This window comes from Antedon mediterranea, chromosome 5, assembly GCF_964355755.1.
Source record: "Antedon mediterranea chromosome 5, ecAntMedi1.1, whole genome shotgun sequence".
Lineage (NCBI taxonomy): Eukaryota > Metazoa > Echinodermata > Crinoidea > Comatulida > Antedonidae > Antedon > Antedon mediterranea.
This window is the reverse complement of record NC_092674.1, coordinates 18,157,515-18,178,674: the sequence shown is the minus strand read 5'-3', so window position 1 is coordinate 18,178,674 and position 21,160 is coordinate 18,157,515. Positions and strand designations below refer to the sequence as shown.

Below are 21,160 nucleotides of genomic sequence, written 5' to 3'. Positions count from 1 at the left end.
TTTCACAATAAAAAAGAAAGTTTAACAAAAATTTAACAATGCGAGTCATCTATGAGCCATGAATTAAATGCAATAATTTCATTAAGGGCAGGCAAATAAATATCTAGACTTTGGTGAGTTAGTTTTCCGCACAACAACCGCTACATGCACGTATGATACAAAATGTGCACAGAAAAAGATTACGCTATTATGACTTGAAAAAAATAATGTGTCCATTTTATGTCATATAGTATATACTGTATACATACTACGAGTGTAGCATAGGTGAAATTACGGGACCCATCTTTTTTAACAATAACAACATATTAAAGTGTTGAAGAAATTTGGATACGTAGGATCGTGATGCCCGCTCTTTTAAATGTGATGAACTATGATGCAAAATATGAAAATCCAAATTTTTAACTTCAACTGGCCATATGATGACGTCACAACATACGATAGGCTACTTTTACATGAATTTTTATGTACAATACAACAGATTCCACAATATGTTTTAAAGTGGAGCTCCACCCAGAAAATTTCTATTTTTCCTACATTTCAACTGTTATTTAAAAATATCATCCCTCATACTTTATATTTTTTTGTGTACGGTTTTCTTGAAAATCACACCTTTTCGCGATTTGGGGGGATACCTTGTAATTCCTATTCTTTTACATGCAAATTATTTGAATAATCCTAAGAAATTTATTTCTTCACAAAAAAAAATCTAAAATTTTTCGAGATCTTTCTATTTCTGGTATTTTTATTGAGACTGTTGTCATCGCGATATTGTTTTTGACAGGTGAAAAGTATATTAAAACATTCTGGATGTGACCCTATCATGTTTTCATAGTGTATTATGTGATTATGAGATTATTACTAAAATGTAAAATTTAAGGAGATCTGAGGAAGACGTGACTATATATTCAATAAAGCTAGGCCTACTAGGTATGTACCGATGCTGCTTGGCCTAGCCAGGCTGTGATAGCCTTACTTACAGCAGTGAAGATTGTTCTGGCACCCAGCCTCGGACTACCCATGATAGGGTGTCTGAATAATTGCTCGTCAGTCAGGCCTAAGCTTCCATATCGCTTAACTATTCTATTGAGCAATACAATTTTTGTATTTCAAAATTCTTAATGTGCGAGAAAACCCAGGAACGTTAAATGAGGCGAAACCAAGCCTTTTCGACATATGAATTCAACCCTAGCTAGCTAGGCTGAGAAGACGGCCTAGCTAGGCCTAGGACTAGCTTAAAATTAATAAGCAAGTTAATTTAAAGATGACTAGCAGTAACACATGCTCCACACGGTCTTTTTCTGCCTTAATATGTGGTTATATACTTTGCATGTACAATAAAAGCGCACTCTGATAAAAGTACTTCGACAAATTATTAAAATAAAAACAAATTATATCAAGAATAAAATTGTATGGCCATTGATTTTGTTATACACTATCACTTCACTTAAAATATCTGTAAGCTAAAAAATGAAAGCAATACTGGATATGAAACTTTACTTTTTGACTGTTCAGACTTTACGAAAATAAAAGACGCTAAACAAAAATTGTGCTGTGTGAATTAATTAGATGATCCGTGCAAACACTAACGAAAGTATAAAATACCAAACTATATTATTTTTGGTGTTTTTCGTGGTGTATTCATTATTTTGTAATACAGTATACATATATATTTTATATTATGCACCCATTTACATACGATTTTATCAACGATTTTACCGGAAAAGAGGGTACAAATCAACATTAAATATCGTTGAACCGAGTTCAACTTCAATGTTACGATCGAATGACCAATGATTCATAAATTACGTCATAGTTTGTGAAAAAATATGTACGCACTGACAATTCTTGAATTTTTACAATGTGACGATGGTTTTCACCTTTTTTGTACTCTTTTAAAATCTGATATTTCAAAATAACAAGAGTAAGTAAAACTAAATTATAATATAAAAAAAACCAATTTAATTTAATGTTTTTCTTTAGTGTAAAGCCTATAGATTAAGATATCAACGAAAACATGTCCTAGTTGGGTTGAAGCATCAAAACCCGTAACTTTTTTAATTTTCACTTGGGCCCGGCTACTCGTGACCAGCCTTGTAATTAAATTGTGGTCTAGGAGTAACCCGCACCGCACAGTTTTGTCTGCCTTAATAATTCGCATGAGATGCCTAAGTATAATAAAAGCGCACTTGAATTAAAAACAAACAAATTGTCAAGAATAAAATTCGGAACTATTTACAGCCATTGATATTTGTATACACAAAATATTCCTTTATTTTGAAATTTCTGTAAGCTACAAAATGAAAGCAATAGGGTGCTGTGTGAATATTAATCTAGGGTGCACATCAGAAAGTGAAAGCATGCATGAGAGGGACATGCATGTTGAAGGCTGTCAATCAGTCGGCAGAATAACACATTTTAATGATAAAATATGAATTGGTAAGATGTATTGGAATAATAAAACTACAGCGGCTTACTGACTTTGAAATCAACACAAAAAGTGCACATGGTGGTAGTCGAAATTAGATGTGTTTTTTTTTTCCCCATTTAATTTTTTGTTTCCTATGCATGCAAAAATTTGGTACTATTTACAATAGGAATTCTAATTAAAGTAAAAATAATTACACAGAATTTTTTTATATTATCTGAAAGCTTATTTGCTGAAAAATAATTAAAAACCTTGATTAGTTCTTGATTAACAGTTTCAACAAATGTGTTTTTTCCTATGCTTGAGTGTGGCGTCCAGGATTAACAGTATCAATAAGAGGTATCTCAACAAGTGTTCTACTACTAGCTTTGGAAAGTGTTTTTTGGATAGGTTATTTTGTATTTTTAATAAAGTTAATCACTTTCGTAGAAAAAACAATTAAAAAAATAATTTTTTCACTTATAAAATGACAAAATAAATAATTAAATTCAACCAAAAACCCATTGCTGGCAGCCAATTTGACTATTTTTTGCTTTAAATTACAGTTTCTTCAGGTACATTTTTTTTCTATCCAATTTTTTGTCAAAATGGATATGTGACTTATAGATTAAAATTGTATATTAAAAAAAAATTGTTTTAACAATTATTTTTTCAGGGGTCAATACATCTTTAAGTATGAGCGTACCCAGGAGAGACAACAACCTTTTCGAGGATTTTAGAGAGAAAAGGGATGCAAGCGATAGGTTGAAAATTAGAAAAGACAGTATGATCAAGTTGTGGTTTCAGATTCAGATTTGATTTATTAAGTCATTCATACATAGTGTAATGATAATTGTTTTTCTTGGCAGAAAATTTCTTCAAAATAGGAGAAACTACACCAAGTTTCAGGGCCGATGGGAAAAGACCAGATGAAAGGGATGACTTTACAAGTTCGCGAAACACAAAGATCATGGTCGTGGGAAGGTTAACCAAAATCTTGGTCGGAAAGGGATCCAAGTCACAAGATTAGTGCCCGATAGACTTAACAACCTCGAGAACTTCTTCTAACAGAAAACCTCTGAAATTTCAATAAAAAAAGTGTTAACATCACTGGCCAGTTGAAGAGTGAACAAGAAGCTCCTTGGCGATCTTAAACAGGAGCTTTTGGCTGTGACCACAGCTGTCGACTTTTACTTGTAAAGAGGAGGTATGCTAAAACACGATGATATTCGGAACATTCTGTATGATCTTCATCTGTTTCAGATTTACGCCATTTACGTTTGAATTCACGGCATATATCATACCAATCAGATGATGTTCGTTCTGACACAGCTATGGTTTTCAATGGTGCAAGCTAATATCTCTAAGCACAGTGAGGGATAAATTATTAAATTGCAGAGTTGATTTCCATTGAGTCGCTGAAATGCGATAGCTTCAGTGTAATCTAGACGTTGAAGATATTCAAGATCTATGCTATCATACTTCCTGTATGCAGCCCTCAAAATTAACGTCGGCATTCAGCAATTGCCGACGTAAATGCCGACGTCTAGGCGCCAACGCCGGCGAAAAAAATGCCGGCGTCAGTCCGGCCTAAGCCTAGGCTAAAAAGCTACTTATTAGAGGCCTAGCTGATCAAATCAATGTAAGTGACAGAACACTAATACACAATACAGCGGGTATTCTTCGAAAACAAATTTGTTTATTATGATACCTTATTACACAGTTGTAACGATCAAATACACCTTTTTCACGGACGTACATCATCGTACCACACCACATGTGCTCTATCTCAGCAGCTCTCTAGTCAAAACAATGCTGTTGGTTACGCTTCATTGCACAGCACGGTTTGTCTCGATTGAAGTTCTACGTCATGATTACATCATGTCGGAATTTTCGCTTCCGGCCGCGATATTTTTTTACGCTCAACGAAACTGCCAGCTAGCCAGAATACTGTTTTCTAATTGGATGTTGATGTCACGTGAGATGTTCAAATCACTCATGCATGCAGTTCGCCTCAGTAGGTAATTCCTCCTCGCACTCTCCGACCGGTTGCGACTCGCACTGCTCTAGGCTGGCAGTTTACGTGTTGTAGGAATCGTACATTTCAATGTGATTAGCCGCCGCCGTGGTAATCTTTTTAGGGCCGACAAAATCGACATGTAGACCAAGAATAAAATAGTAAGGCCCTAAAAAGATTACCGCAGCGCGACTTGCTTATCACATCTCATAAATCATGACATATATGACAGGACTTGAACCCAGGACCCTTAGATTGGTAGTCAAGCATCATAACCACCAAGCCATAACTCCACTTTGTCGGTATCAAGACTCGTATGGAGAAAGTAATGATCTGACAATGGATACGCATGTACTTGTAACTAGACCAGGGTTGTTAGTAATGATAAGATCAAGAGTGTGCTGAAGTTTATGAGTGGGAACATTGATAAGCTGAGTGAGATTGAATGAACTAATAATCTCGGAGAGTAGGATTGTATAGGTATTCACTGGATTATCAACATGGATGTTAAAGTTGCCAGTGATTATCATATTATCAGATAATGAATATTGCTCAACAAGAGTGGAAAACTCAGCAAAAAAGTGCATGTTTGGGCAAGGAGGCGGCCTGTAGATGATGAGAAGTGTGATAGTCTTCAATGGTGTTTTGATGATGGCTTCACATACTTCAAATGATCGAAATCCGACGAATAAAACGTGTAGCCATACGGTTGGCATGCTGCAATGAGTAGAGTGTCGTTGACTTGAAGCCATGTCTCAGTCAAGGCGATGACATCAATATCATAATCAACTACATATTGCTGTAATGGAGTGGTTTTTTACAGACAGATTGAGCATTCCATACTGCAAATTTTATTTGCCGTTGGGGATCATCTGAGGATGGAAGGTCAACAGTTGGACAATGGTTGACCTTAGACTTGACCTTCTTACCAGCTCGACAGCCTCGATTTGGACGCCGGATTCCCAACTCCTTCAATATAGCATAAACCATTGGTGAGATCTTAATTTTACGTTTGGTGTTAAGTAATTGCAATACCTTTCTGCTGTACTTGATTATCTGTTTCTTTATGTTAGAAGAGCTAGGCCGAGACAGAGCAGTAGAACCAAACAGGCAATGAAGGGGAAACAAAAGCTGAGGGAAGAATGACCAGTCAACCATGAAATGAGGATTTGGGCTTCATGGTGAAAATGGTTTTCACGAAACGTTCGAGGAACAAAGAACACCAAACATAACCGAGGGAAAGGAGTGTACAAAACAGAAAAACACTTTGCAGCTACAACTAGCGCCATTGTTGGGTCTTTCTGATTATATGACCTTGGATCGACGAATTATACCCCTACAGTTACGCCCGAGTAGGCCTGCCTAGCTACAGGCCCAGAGCCTAGCGCTTGTTGATATTAAATATTAATAAAAATGCTTTGTTTCCATTTTTCTCTAGACGACTTGATTTAAATCAATGTGGTACTTCGAGATCAGTCGGACACAATCATCAAACACATGAAGGCAGCATTGATTTTCAGTATATTTCATTTATTCGTATCGGTCAGAATTCACTGGCATTTATCACATACAACCAGCCACAATCGGCCATATCCAGAAAAAAAAAACCTATAAATAGAACAAACGTACATAATCTACATCTACTGCACAATTGCTAACCATTGTTAGACTCATTACGTGATCTTTAGTACAATACATCACATAGCATCAGCGTTACATTATTATCAATTATTCATAACAAGTGATAACCACATCTATACCTGGATTAAACGATGTTAATTTTGGAGGTGCATACCCATCTTTACTCAGCCTCCATCTCCATTCAGCCCAATCTATTAATAAACATGTAAAACCAGGTTCTTAACATAATACTATTCACAACTAGATATGACCACAACATTGGTCGCCATATTGAAATCCGAAACTCGCACACTGTATCGGTGAGTCATTCTACCATCAATTATAACTAATGGATGGATATGCACAACCTGTACCCACGTGCGGGCCACTATATATACTCCGGTCACCCCTGAATGATTACAGTGTAGATCCCCTATCCTATCAATATATTCCACGTTAAAATAATATGATATTGCGAAAAAGGAATTCTAAATATGGACCTATACGAACGAATCAGCCAAAACCGCTAATCAATACATCCGTTGAATAAAATCCAATAACCGCCTAGGAGAAAACATGTGAAACATCAGAGACTGAATTTTATTTTTACAGTATTCTGTTACAAATTGGCGGAAAACAGTTGACCCACTTAATTAACTGAAGTTCACTGGCTATGTAGGCCTAGTGGGAAAATTTCTATTTTGGTAATAATATGTCATCAAATTTAAAACATAGCGTTACGATTTTAATTGGATTAATTCACAATGTGGCCATATAATATTTTTATTGCATTTAAGGCAACATTCTGACGTATTTCATAGGTTTTATTTATGGTAGGCCTATAGTACTACTGCACTTAGGCTATAGATAGGTACTCTGTACAAACTCAAAGGTGTAGGCTGCATTGTACTTCCTTGGTTTTATTACTCGGGGTACCCGAGTCTAGGACTTACTCATTTTATCCTCTTCCATCTGGACACTATTGAGTAAAAAGTGCGATTTTTAAAGTACTACTCCTCCCTTATTCGTTGTAATATTGAGCTGGGATTTGGCATGAATATACTACAGGGACATAGAAATTTCAAACCGGATGCAGCCATATCACGTCTCAAAGATGGTACCGTATAGCCGTATTTGGTAGAGGTTATTGATGTGTATGTGACGTCACATCCCGTCATATGACGTCATTACAGCTTCTTTTGCTGCACCCCGAGTATCGCACATTCGTGCTTTTTTGTTAATTAATTTGTTTATTAAGAAGCCACAATGTGTGACACACACCACAGCGATATGTAGTTATATGCGGCTTCTTGGCGTAGTGGTTATCACGTGTGCTTAACACGCAGAAGGTCCCCGGTTCGAGCCCGGGCGAAACCTTTTTTTTTTAACTTTATGGTGAAAAGTACTGTATACGCAATATGATATACAGTATATCTTATTTTTATTATTTTTTAAAATATTTATTTTGTGTAATCGGTAATTATCACTTTTACACATGTTTATCTTGCTTTGTGCTTATTACCATAATAATTTATTTGTAATTTAAATGGATTAAAAAACTTTGTGTAACCCACATTTTTGGTGTAAGAGGTTTCGTAGTGTAGTGGTTATCAAGTCTGCTTAACACGCAGAAGGTCCCCGGTTCGAGCCTTAGCGAGACCATTTTTCTTAAACTTTATGGTGAAATATACTGTATACGTAATATCTCGTTTTATTACTCGGGGTACCTGAGTCTAGGACTCTCTAATCTTTTCCTCTTTTTCTTCCATCCAGACACTATTGAGCAAAAAGTGCGATTTATAAAGTACTACTCCTCCCTTTATTCGTTGTAGTATTGAGCTGGGAATTAGGCATGAATATACTACAGGGACATGTCCTCAAAGCTACAGAGCCGGATTTTTAAATTTCAAACCGGATGCAGCCATATCACGTCTCGAAGATGGTACCGTATAGCCGTATTTGATGTGTATGTGACGTTACATCCGGTCTTATGACGTCATTACAGCTTCTTTTGCTGTACCCCGAGTAACGCACATTCGTGCTTGTTTTTAACATTAATCGCTAGACTCTGGGCCTAGATAGCTTAGGCTAAATAAATATATCGTGCGTAACTGCTGTATTTTTCAATCATTGTTCCCCTTGATTCATTGATAACAATGGTGTTTATAACACATTACAATATAGAAAACAATGCCTCTTGTAGGATCACGATAAAAAAACAATGCAGTTCGTACTGTAGGATCGCGATCAAAAACAATACACCTCGTGGAATTGTGATCAAAGCACAATACCTTGTAGCCACGAAGCTGGAACGTGGGTTACAGTAATTTTTAGCTGTACTGTTATCTAACAAAAATATGTTATTTTGTTTTTATTTATTTATTTAATATTTATTATACATTTTATCTTTGGCCTTTCAGTTGGTTTTTGTAAGTAATCATTGACATCATATAATGAGTAATGTGTTGTTACCAATAAATGATTTGATTTTTTGTTTTTAGAATTATGTCTCTCTTCATTGGATAATGTTCAGGCTCGATTTGTAGTACATGCTGTGCAGCTTCAGAAGAAGAGTGCATATCGTGTAAATGAATTCTACAAGTTTTTTAATCTGATGGAAAATGCAGAGGTGTCTTATGCTTTCTCTGTGTTTGGTGAAAGTACTCTAGAAGTTGCCCTTGCAAAATGGTGGGCTAATCCTGGTGATGTACGAGTTAAATATACTCTTAATTTTCACAGCTTAGAACCAAGTGAGAAATCTATTACAATGGTAGGTGATTTTCACAATTAAACATTATACATTATACAAATAATAAATGTTTATGAGTTTAATAGTGAGAACATTTCTTGAGTTGAAAGATTGACTGCTCTATTTCGACATACATATTGTATATAATATATCATATAATATTTATTCTGTTTAATTAAAGAGGGCCCCTGAATACCAGTTAACACACTGGGCTAAACTTACTAACTAAAGGTTACCCTCTTTAAAGATACTGTAGTTGAAATAAAAAAAATTTAAAACACCGTTAAAGTGCATTGGGTATCATTGCTCTTTGGTTGGTTGGTACGCATCACAGTCTTGTTTGACTTGCTATGAACAGTTTGACTTTACAATGATTGCATTGGCTTCACTATGATTGGTTTGACTGTTCTAAAGTAAACTTCTATTCAATTAATCCACTCCTTCCATCTTGAATCAGTAGGGACTTTACGAAACATGAGGGTTAGTGGAGGACGACGAGTGTAAAATCATATACAGTCAACATAGCCATTTATTAGTTACACACCCTTGCACTAAGACGACAGAAGTATCTCTCTCGCTAGAACAGCATAGGCCTAGCCTTTCTAGCTAGGAGCCTCGCATTCAAACGCCGCTCAGAATATATTACTTAACACAGCCATTTTAACCCAATAAAAATCGTTGAACAATTAAATTAGAAGTTCAAATATTATTTTGAGTTTTGAAATTTCCATGTTTAAGTATAATTTGAACTGTATATTTAAGGTTATATGTACATTATTTCTATTTGTTCTCTGTAAACGGGAAAATGGCAACTTTATCGTCCTCAAAAAGTTAAGACGACAGAATTTCACGCTAACCTCTGCCTACTTTGTTAAAGCTAAAGCATACATTATTCATGAGCACCGTCCTGTGGCTTCCTGTCATGTTTTGTAAAGTCCCTAATGTCAAAGGTAAGACGGGGAAGCTATTGTAGGCCATTTTCAGTACTCCAATTTTGGATGTAGAGTAGAACAGTTTATACGGCTGTGACTATTGATTGATCGAACGTGAATCAGTCAACCTCATGTGGCAGAAAATGTTCAAAATGTTATCACCATTAGATATCACATTTTAGGTAGAACTAATACTGAATGGCATGTGATGCATAATTAACCAATCAAATGCCAAGGATACACTCAGGTGTGTTATAAATATCATGAATTGATTATGATTATGCACTTCTTGATGAACCTTATGCCTACTTGCATTATTGTGACAAAATTTGTTGTAATGCTCCAGCAGTAAAAACAACAAGCTTAATGTTTTTAATTAGACTTTAAGTGATCATGCACACCATATTAAAGCTGAACTTGTGTGGTTCTTTTTATAGCATGCTGCAGGTGGAGTGATGCGCCTGAATGTTCAGTCAAATCTTAAGCAAGAGGAATTGTCACCAACTATCTCTATAAAGAACTGTGTTCAACCATTAAGGTAATACTAGCCATTGCCCGTCCAATGGACGGACACATCTAGTTAGTGATTATGTGATTCAGGAATCAAGATAGGACCGTAATATAAGTACACTGCAGTATACATACAGTACCTAGAGGCGAGAGGTGGATCCAAAGGGGTGTGAGAATGGCATGCAAACCCCGCCTCCCCCTCCCCCTTATAATATATCAGCCAAAAAAACATTTTAGTTTTGAAAATGTCACCTTTAAGAGCAGATGTCTATAAAATATGGATTTTAGGTGGCCAAAGTAAAAAAAAAAAATTTTCTTTCAAATTTGCACAGTGAAAGAGGTTTGGTTGATTGAAACATGTACAGACAAAATTAGTTTAAATATCTGTATCTTGTTGCCATAGTAATGGCCATTTTTTAAATTAAAACATTTTCTTGTAATTTTCCCTATTTCACAAAATAAGGTAAGCTCTTAATTTGAATATAAGATGATGAGGTACTGTATCAAAGGGTCACAATGTGTAATTTGATAAGTCGCAATCTATCAAGATAAATCATAAAGAAACTGTCACTGAAAAGTTGTTATGGTCTTCAACAGATTTTCATGCCCTTATTTTGAGAATTTCCTAATTTTGATGTTTTATTTGTTTTCGCGGAGTACGTAGGCCTACATGATTTCTTAGAAAGGACTTGCCATAATAATATTTATATTCATGCAATGTGTATTCTAGTAGGTTAGTGACACCCGAGTAAATTTTCAACACAAAAATAAATGATTATACAATAACTTATTTATTGTAACTTAAATTGGGGGGGGGGGGGGGGGTGTGGATAAATATTTAAAAAATAAATAAAAACGATCAGTCAGGTTGTTCAAACAAACTATGACATTTTCTTGGGCCGAAATAACAAACTTAACATTAACTTTCTTCTTTAAAATGTTCATATATTAAAGTTAAAAGTATATATTTAAACAGTGCATCATTTTTTTGAATTTTTAAGGATGTCATCATTTATAAATAAAAAAAAAAAGGGCTGATGGGATGTATGAATACTAGTCCTCGGACCAATTAGCCATCAAAATGAATGCATAATAGAGGATAGCCTAGCTAGGTTCAGTATAGAGAACGCCTGCTAACTAGGCCAGATCATATTAATTATGGCATGGGGTCTTTTTTGGCATGGTTGGAATCCCTTTTATCGTACTAGTTTATGTACAGTGCTTAGAGGTTTCACAACATTAGGCGCTATATAAATCCAGGATATTATTATTGGTTATCCGCACTTGGCGGATAACCCCTTGTTGTTGTCAGGATCTTTTTTTTTTTTCTATATACTTTCCACGGCAGCGTATCTCTAATTCTGGCCAACATAAGATTGTATAACTTTGTCATAAGATTGACCTGTAACTGTAGATGTGCAAGAAACTTTGTTATATAAATTTAGAGTCGCGCAGCGTAAGTTATGCACAATTTTATGAATTTCGCATATTTAACATAGATCGAAAACCATAAAACAATTTAAATTGAAACTTGGCAAAAGTGTAATTTATATCATGCGCTAACTTTCTGTGGAAAATAAATGGCATGTTTTACAGAAAGTTACGCGCGTATACAATTTTGAAATGCGAAAAATCAATTTCTAATCAACTTTCTACGCGTTTCAACTTTCATGTCATTTTAAGTATGTAAAAATTTCCACGAGCACGCAAATTTTATGCGCATGGTGCGCTTGTAATGATAAAAACATCTTTTTTTCGTGTGAATTATGTTTTTCTACTCTTTTACCAACTTTTAAACAATTTTGATTTAAAATCACGTCATACGAGCACTTCGAATTGGACAGTTTTTCACATATTCTGGAAGTTGATGAGTTGTAAATATCAAATCATGCAGTAATATGGCTAACCGGACATTGTGACATCATCATATGGCCACTCGAATATAAAATATAGGATATTTGTCTTTTCCGTCATAGCTCATCACATTTAATAGAGCGCATCTCCACTTATCCGTATTCCATTTTCCCCCATATTTTGATATTGGATAGGTCAATCAATTATCTTTCGCATGATTTACAAAAGCATGAAAAAATGTGGTCACTTTTTTTCATCATTCCAATAAATTTCAATTTATTATAGCTCATAAGTGATACTCATGATTAAAACGTTTTCTGGAAGCTGTTGAATTGTAGATACAAATTCATGTACAAATTATGTGCATCGGATGTTGTGATGTCATCATATGGCCAGTTCAATTATAAAAGTCGTAATTTCATATTTTGTGTCATAGTTCATGATATTTAAAAGAGCGCGCTTCCATATTCTACATATCCAAATTTCTTCAACACGTTGATATGTTGTTGCTCAGATAATTTCCTTCCAAAATTGCTATATACATGTTTCATTTTGATGATGTTAAAAATTAGATTGAAAGATGGGTCATGTAATTTCAACTATGCTACACTGTATATAACATATACAGTGTATTCTGTAAATACTGTTATAATACTGCAAAGATATAGGTACAATTCAGCACTGTAACCTATTTAATTCATGTCATAGGATGGCATAATAATTGTCGACGTTCATAATAGTTTAACGCATTTGCATGTTGATGAGTTCAAATCTAGTTATTATTATTATTATTTAGAAAATTATTATTCTAAAAATATGTAAAAATATTGTAGATTTTGTAGATGAAACATTAGAATTTACTGCTTATGGCCTAATATGATAACGTCACAGTATCCGATAGGCACAATTATATCAATTGTAAATAATTAAAAAATTGAATAATTTTGAAATGTTCAAAATGTCCTGAACAATGCTCTCATTTAATTAGAAATTGATTTTGAGCATTTTAAAATTGTGTGAGTTTTTTTGTTGACACTTGACTGTTTATAGTAGTGAATTTAATTGATATCTGAAAGGCGGTTACCTGCACCCTCTATATATTAACAATGTTTTTTTGCTACCTTATATCAATACATTTTATCAATATATTATTATATCATCCAAAAACAGAGTATAAAAAGAAAAGTCTAACTTATCGTGGTGCAATGTTGTGCAATAATTTAAATGATCAACCTAGAAATGCACCTACTGTTAAAATATTTTAAAAACTTTTGTAAAGTAATGGTTTTTGCTTCATTTTGATATATTTTGTTTTTGTAATTCCTTGTAAATGTATATTGATATGTGTACCCATTTGTACTGTATATAGTCTTTAGTTGTTCATTTTTACCTAATACAAATTATAATGTCAACACGGCCAAATTATGGTGAAACAAGATATCATGTTTAAAGAAAGTTATAATAATAATAAAATAATAATAATGCTAATCAATTTTTTTTTGTTTGTTGGCTGAAAAAAATAATGGTACATGGGCCAAGTGTATTGGAATAATTTTTCTGACAAACTACTTAGGACCCATATTTCTATTGACTCTAATGGGCAACGTTTGCCAAAAGTGAAACGGAAACCCCTTTTCTGACCGCTCATCGATCACTTGACCAACCATTTTAATCCACCACTACCTCGAGAGGACGAAACTCCTACTGAAGTTACAACAGATATACCGGGGTTTGTTGAACAACTCCAAGAAATCTCTCGGCAATATCCGTTTAAGTGTTGAAGGATGAAACGTACCAACAACCGCTGGTGTTCGTCAAGGAGGACCCGAACCTCCTCCATTGTTTGATTTATATATTGACTTTGTAATGAGAATTTTCATGCATCACGCAACCAATCAAAGATTAGATTTCTTTTAATAGTCCAGTCAATCTAATGATATACCCACCACAAATTGCAATAGTAACAAAGCTAGTATTTTTTAATTCTATATAATGTGTAGAACGACATACTAAAAGTCACCGAAAATCCAAGCAATGGGTCAAGGATCAGAGGTCAATAAAGGTCATTTTAAGTCAAAATTAATATGCCCCATTAATTACATATATTTAACCATTTAAAATACATTATATACAAGTGGGATTTATGTCATCCGAAAGCTTATTAAATTTCCTATTCAGTGATATCAAACTTATAGTCATAACATTTTATTTAGAATGTCATTTTTGCGGAAAAACACAACATATAGACCGGGCGCCCGGAATATTTATTCATGTGAAAAGATACAAAAGGTTTGATGATGTAGTTAGGTGCGTATTAGGGCGAGATGCAATATTCGATATTGCTGCCGGGTCACAGCCTGTACATGGGGACTGTGGGGATCATAACATTGGGGGGTAAAAATGCATTTATTTATGTGAAGCGATACAAGGATAAACTTTTTTGGATATCATTCGCAGTGGGCTACTAATGATTACATCACCAATGACAGCAACTTAATCCTGTACGGGGCGCCAAACAGCAACATTTTAGGGCCACGCCCAAATGGGTTTATTCATGTGAAGCGATACAAGGTTGAATCTTTTTTAATGGCAGCAGTACATATTTGGGATGACAAAAACACCAATGACAGCAACTTTATCCTGTACATAAGCTCAGACAGCAGCCCTAAAGGTCCGCAGTTTCCCCCTATTCGGCTATATACTCGGCGCGTATGTCGTCTAATGGCGTTCAGCTGAGTTAGAAATACGTGATACGGACTCGGACTGACAATAAATACACAGTAGAATGCTAAAACAATAAGTAAAGAGAGCAGTTGTTTCCTGTACCCAATCATCAAACATCAAACTCTTAGGAACTCGCCCAAAATGGGTTTATCCATGATAAGTGTGTAATCATTTTTGAAAAAATGTTTATTTTTTTTCACTTTTTTCGGTACACACCAGCTCTAATACCCGAGGCTCCATTCGTGATCAACAATGTTGATAATACAAACACATTCACGATAACGAGTGACTTTTATTTTATAATTGAAATGTATCTTTATTTTGGAATAATAAATAACACCAACAAAAACACTTAAAATAACCAACAGCAGATTTGTATTTTAGGGTATCATTTTGAACAATCAATATTATATCAAAATCATTATTTCACAACACAAAATAATATAATTTAAGAATATTTTTCAGATAAACTAATTAATAATTACACTCATAATGATCGACACCGGTACCGATTATTGTGCATTATTATTATAACTCGATTTAAATATTGTTTTAATTACACGCTAGACACTAGTGATATGTCTATATGAAAAAAGGCAACGAAATCTAAATTTGCAACATTTTTTACATAACATAACATAATAGTAAAGTAAATAATAGTTCGAATTCAACATAATCACTTAGAGAATTGGTAAGGTATAGATTAGACTATCGATTGCACACTATTACTAAAAAAAAGTAACCGTTTTTATGTGAATTAGACTGATAAAAACCAACAAAAAACTTAATCTGCCAACATTTTAAACGTCGTTACTTGTCCATAATGGATCGACTACTGTATCGATTACTGCACATTGTTTTACTTTAACTGAACCAAAGTCAAACTTTTAATTGTTACTGTACTAACATTTGACAGTGATATCTGATAAAAGGCAACATTAATTAATATTAATAATACTGAACCAAATTAAATATCGTTACTTATCCACAATGGATCGACTACTGTATTGATTATTGCACATTATTTTACTAACTAACATAAGAAAGTGATATCTGATAAAACGCAACAAACTGAATCGAATTAAATATCGTTACTTATCCACAATGGATCGACTACTGTATTGGTTATTGCACATTATTTACTAACTAACATAAGAAAGTGATATCTGATAAAACGCAACAAACTGAATCGAATTAAATATCGTTACTTATCCATAATGGATCGACTACTGTATTGATTACTGCACATTATTTTACTATAACTGCCGAAGTCAAATTTAAAATTGTTACTGTACTAACATTATACAGTGATATCTGATAAAAGGCAACATTAATAATACTGGACAAAATTAAATATCATTACTTATCCACAGTGGATCGACTGCTGTATTGATTATTGCACATTATTTTTCTCTAACTGAACCCAGGTCGAATATTTTACATGCAGTGGTAACTACCGACATACTGTAAAAGCACAATTAAGCAAAGACATCGAGGTTACTGGCTGTATGCATTAAATAACTGAATACTGTACATTCACCATTGTTACTAGCTAAAAAGAATACACGATATAATAAAACCAATAGGGGCTATTGTATTTCTTTTTACATGATGTGTGACAGCGTCATTTATAAATTTGATTATATCACACTGTAATGATACTGGATTCTGCTTGCCAACTATCTATGGATCAAATATATGCATTGATCCAATACAGGGGCCAAATGTAGAACTGAACATACAGTAGAGAACCACAGAAGGGTCTAAATAGATGACCTGCTGTTGTTTCATTTTAGGCAAAATCCAAATCGGTTCCTTAAGGATCGAGAGTGCACAGGCAGCTTTATTCCATGTGCCTGTCTATATAAACCCCTTTATTTCCATTATGAGGCTTAATGTCCATGGATGACCGGCCCTTGGGTTAATTTGGGCAAATCCATAAGTGTTCCTTAAGGATCGAGAGTGCAAGGCAGCTTTATTCCATGGGCCCCGCCTGTCTATTATAAACTCACAGTGTCACCCATTATATTTCCATTATAGGGCTTAATGTCCATGGAGGACCGGCCCTTGGGTTAAAATTTGGGCAAATCATTCATTTTCCTTAAAGATGTATTGTCCCTTGAAACACAAAAAATGAAAAAAAAATATTCTAAATTTAAATTGGCCATATCAAAGTAATATTAAAGTTATTCACTTTAAGTCGAAAATTCGAGCCAAAAACAACAGTTTACGTAATTAACAGGTAAATTAATTACATTTCGTCTGAGAAATCGTCGCAAGCGAAAGTAAACAAAGATTTCAAACCATGAGTATGCATTATGCATGATGCTAATTAGGATTGTTTACAACTCATCACGGTTGAGAAGGTGTTTTCACACAGATCGCGAGGAAGTTTTATGATTATGCATACAGAGTAGCCAAACAAGCACATTGCATTATGGGATATGTTTTGATTGAAAACTTTGACTGGAAGTCAAAGTTATTTTTTGAACCAAAAAACATCTGTATTTCGGTTAAATTATTTTTTTTTTTACTAATTTTTTGTGAAAGTTAATAACTATTATGACACTTCAAAATGACCCACTTTTTTTCAAAATTAAAAAAAAAAAAATTGTTTGGGAATTATTCAAAGGGACAATACATCTTTAAGGAACGAGAGTTCACAGGCAGCTTTATTCCATGGGCCCTCCATGGGCCGCGCCTGTCTATATGAACTCACAGAGTCACCCCTTATATTTCCATTATGGGCTAATAATGTCCATCCATGGAGAACGACCGGCCCTTGGGTTAATTTGGGCAAATCCATAAAATGTTCCTTATGGATGATCGAGGGTGTACAGGGATATTTATTATATCTCTATGAACTCACATTTTCACCCCACATACATTATTTCCAATATAGGGTCTCTTGTAGTCCCACATAGAGAACCCCGAAAGGTCCATGAAGGATCGGCCCTTGGGTTCATTTGGGCAAAAAAATGTTATTTAAAGAATGAAGGTGCACATTTAGTTTTATTCCATAGTTCATCTATGAACTATTTACCCCATATTAATTTCTAATACAGGGCCTTATGTAGCACACCACATAGAGATCCCAAAAGGGTCCTTAGAGGGTTCATTCGGGCAAATCCATATGGGTTATTTTAGAATCCTTTATGTACAGGAAACTCTTTCCTGTATGGGCCAAACTATCTGTGGCTATATAAAAATTGTGGTCTGTCTGTGTAGTGAGTTGTGGATTGAGTTTGGCCACCTGAATCTGCCTATGCCCTATCCTGTACGAATTGGTATTCTCTGGTTCTGATGAATAGTAGTTTATTTTCCAAAAACGAATATTGTAGCCCTAATATAAATGCAACTGTATAGTGGCAAATCATTGAAGGTCAGCGCCACATTTTAACATCATAACATTTTAATCGTCATAATATTAATTTTATTATTTATTTTACAGTATTATATTAAAACATTTAAAATAATGCGCACTAGAAAAAATATAAAAATACCATAACTTCACTGATCAAATAACGTGATTACATTTATCTCATAGTTTGAATAACTTTGCATTATTTAATATATCATTTGTTCAAATGTTGACCTTTGACCTATGTCAACTTGTGTAATGATAAATGTGCTCTTTTGATTGTGTATGATTGATAGATGTCTTAACAGAATGATAAAACATAACATTTTGTCTTAAATGTTAGTGTTTTTTTTGGTTTTAAATCCAAATTGTGTGATGGGTCAATATTGACATTTGACCTTTAATTGCAAAGTATTTGTTTTATAAGGCGACTGAATAACACCATACAATACCTATAACCATACAAATGTATTAAAAGACCAAATTGAACTTTAATAAATTGGTTATAATACATATGTATAATACATTGTTATAATTGGTCAATTTTGAACTTTGACCCCTTATCTCTTCCTATTCGCTTCCTATCCTGATCGAAGTCTGATTTGATTAAATACAGTATTATTATTCTATTAATCAAAATTTTTATGAAATAACATAACTTTACTAATCAAATAATTTGATTACTTGTAAAACCATCAATATCATAGTTTGGACAACTTTGCATTTATTTGTTAACTAATACGTGTATTAAAATGTTGACCTTTGACCTTATGTCAACTGATGAAATTGACCTTATGTCAACTGATGAAATGATGTATTCGCTCTTTTACATTGCGTATGATTGATTAACAGGATGAGAAAACATCCAATTTTTATTAAATATTAGTTTTAATTTGGTTTTATAGGTACGTTCTATGATTGGTCAATATTGACATTTGACCCTTAATCACAAAGGATTTTTTTTTCATAAGGTGATTGAGGGCGTTTTGGACCATGTGGATATTTAGGATTTTGCTCTCTCAAGGGCTCCAAAATTATCCGGTTTTAATTATTTTATAAACAGAATTTGTGGTTAAGTGTCATTTATATCTTATTTATGTTGGGATTCTGTAAAATTAGCACCTGGTTTGGTTTGAATCTGATGTTAACACGTTATCCAAAAGCTAGGCCTAGCCACAAACCGGAAGCTACTAGCCAGGCAGTGTTCACTCTAGTGACTAGCTGAGTGAGGTGAGCAAGAGTACACGTGGGAATAGGCTATACAACAAACAAGGATGCCTAGACCTAAGACCGTTAAAGGAAAAGGGAAAGAGGATGAGGTGTTAATAGTTGGAGATGAAGACTCGGCAGATGATGTTCCAACAGATGCAGTTTTGAAACAACTATCTGATATAAAAGACCAAGTCAAGTTTATACCCAGTCTCTTAGAAAATATGAGGGAAATCAAATCGTCCATGGAATTCTTTAACAAACTAATTGAAGAAAACTGTGTTAAGATGAAAAGCATTGAGCAAGAAAATAAACAACTGAAAGAAGATAACGAAGATCTTACGTGGAGAAATTAGAGAAAGAGCAGGATGAACAGAATCAGTATAGCAGACGAGAGAATATTGAAATAAGAGGTATATCACAAATTGCAAATGAAAATACTGAAGATATTGCACTGAAAGTTCTAAAGGAAATCGACAGTAGTATAAAAAAAGAGGACATCGAGGCTTCACATAGGATTGGTAATCGAGATAGAACAGACAGACCAATAATTGTCAAATTTTGCAGCAGAAAGAAGCGTGATCAAGTATATAATGACAGGAAAAAGATTAGGAATACAACTACTGATATGCTTGGATACACAGGTAAAAACCACATATATGTTAATGAAAACTTAACTCAAAAGAAACGTAGTCTTATGGGAAAAATAAACGATATAAGGAAGACAAAGAACTATAAGTATTTGTGGACATACAATGGGCGCATCTATGTACGCAAACAACAGGGTTCAATGTTGATTGTTATTAATAGTGAAGATGATATTGGTAAAATTGTATAATAATGCTAATAGTTTTTCTGTACTTAATATTTATTTATATGGTTTTAATTGCTAACCAAAATCTAGATTATCAATTACATAATAGCTGTAAGACATATTCGTCATCTGAATTTTGTAATTTTTTTGATAATAAATCTCAATCAGTGTTTTCAGTATCTCACATTAATATTAGATCGCTTAACAAGAACTTTGAAGAATTTAAATTATTTTATGAGGAATTGGTTCAAAGTAAATTTAAAATTATAGCCTTGTCGGAAGTGTGGCAAGTTACAAACAAGGATTTGTTTAAAATGAATAATTACTCGTTGGAAACTAAATGTCGTATTAATCAAAGAGGAGGTGGAGTAGGAGCGTACATACATGATTCAATTAATTATACGGCTATTGATTATAATGTACATCATTCTGAGTCTTTATGGCTGGAAATAGATGTTGGTCAAAATAAATCCCTCATAGTTGGAGTTTTATATAGGCAACCAAATACAAACGTTGAGGAATTTATTGAAAGCCTAGAATTGTCACTTGCAAATATTAAACAACAAGGTACTGAATGCATATTAATTGGGGATTTTAATATTAATGCAAGTAATTTAAATGCTGCAGATGCTTTAAGTCTAAAAAATAGCTTGTCTTGCTTAAACTTTATACAACTTATTAATGTATATACACGAATAACCAGTAGCTCAAGAACAACGATTGATCATGTGTATACAAATATCCATTCTAGATTTTTAACTTCAGGAACCATAGAATTAGATATATCAGACCATTTGGCTACTTTTTGTATGTTAGAGAACCTTAATGACTACTTCCAACAGACTGATCAAATCAAATTTAGAAAATTTTCCAAGTTTAATATCCAACACTTCCAACATGATCTTATGAATGTAAATTGGTCTGAAGTATTTGATAGTCAAGAGGTAAATTCTGCTTACACAGAGT

At 33.9% G+C, this 21,160-nt stretch overlaps 1 protein-coding gene across 2 annotated transcripts in view; it reads left to right on the top strand.

The window, feature by feature from the left end:
* Positions 1-21,160, top strand: part of LOC140048671 (tripeptidyl-peptidase 2-like) — a 163,408-nt gene that overhangs the window by 80,317 nt on the left and 61,931 nt on the right. For both annotated transcript variants that reach the window (XM_072093441.1, XM_072093440.1), the window contains exons 15-16: positions 8,543-8,811; positions 10,160-10,260. In XM_072093441.1, coding sequence (XP_071949542.1) covers positions 8,543-8,811; positions 10,160-10,260 — 370 coding nt within the window. The remainder of the gene's footprint in view (positions 1-8,542; positions 8,812-10,159; positions 10,261-21,160) is intronic.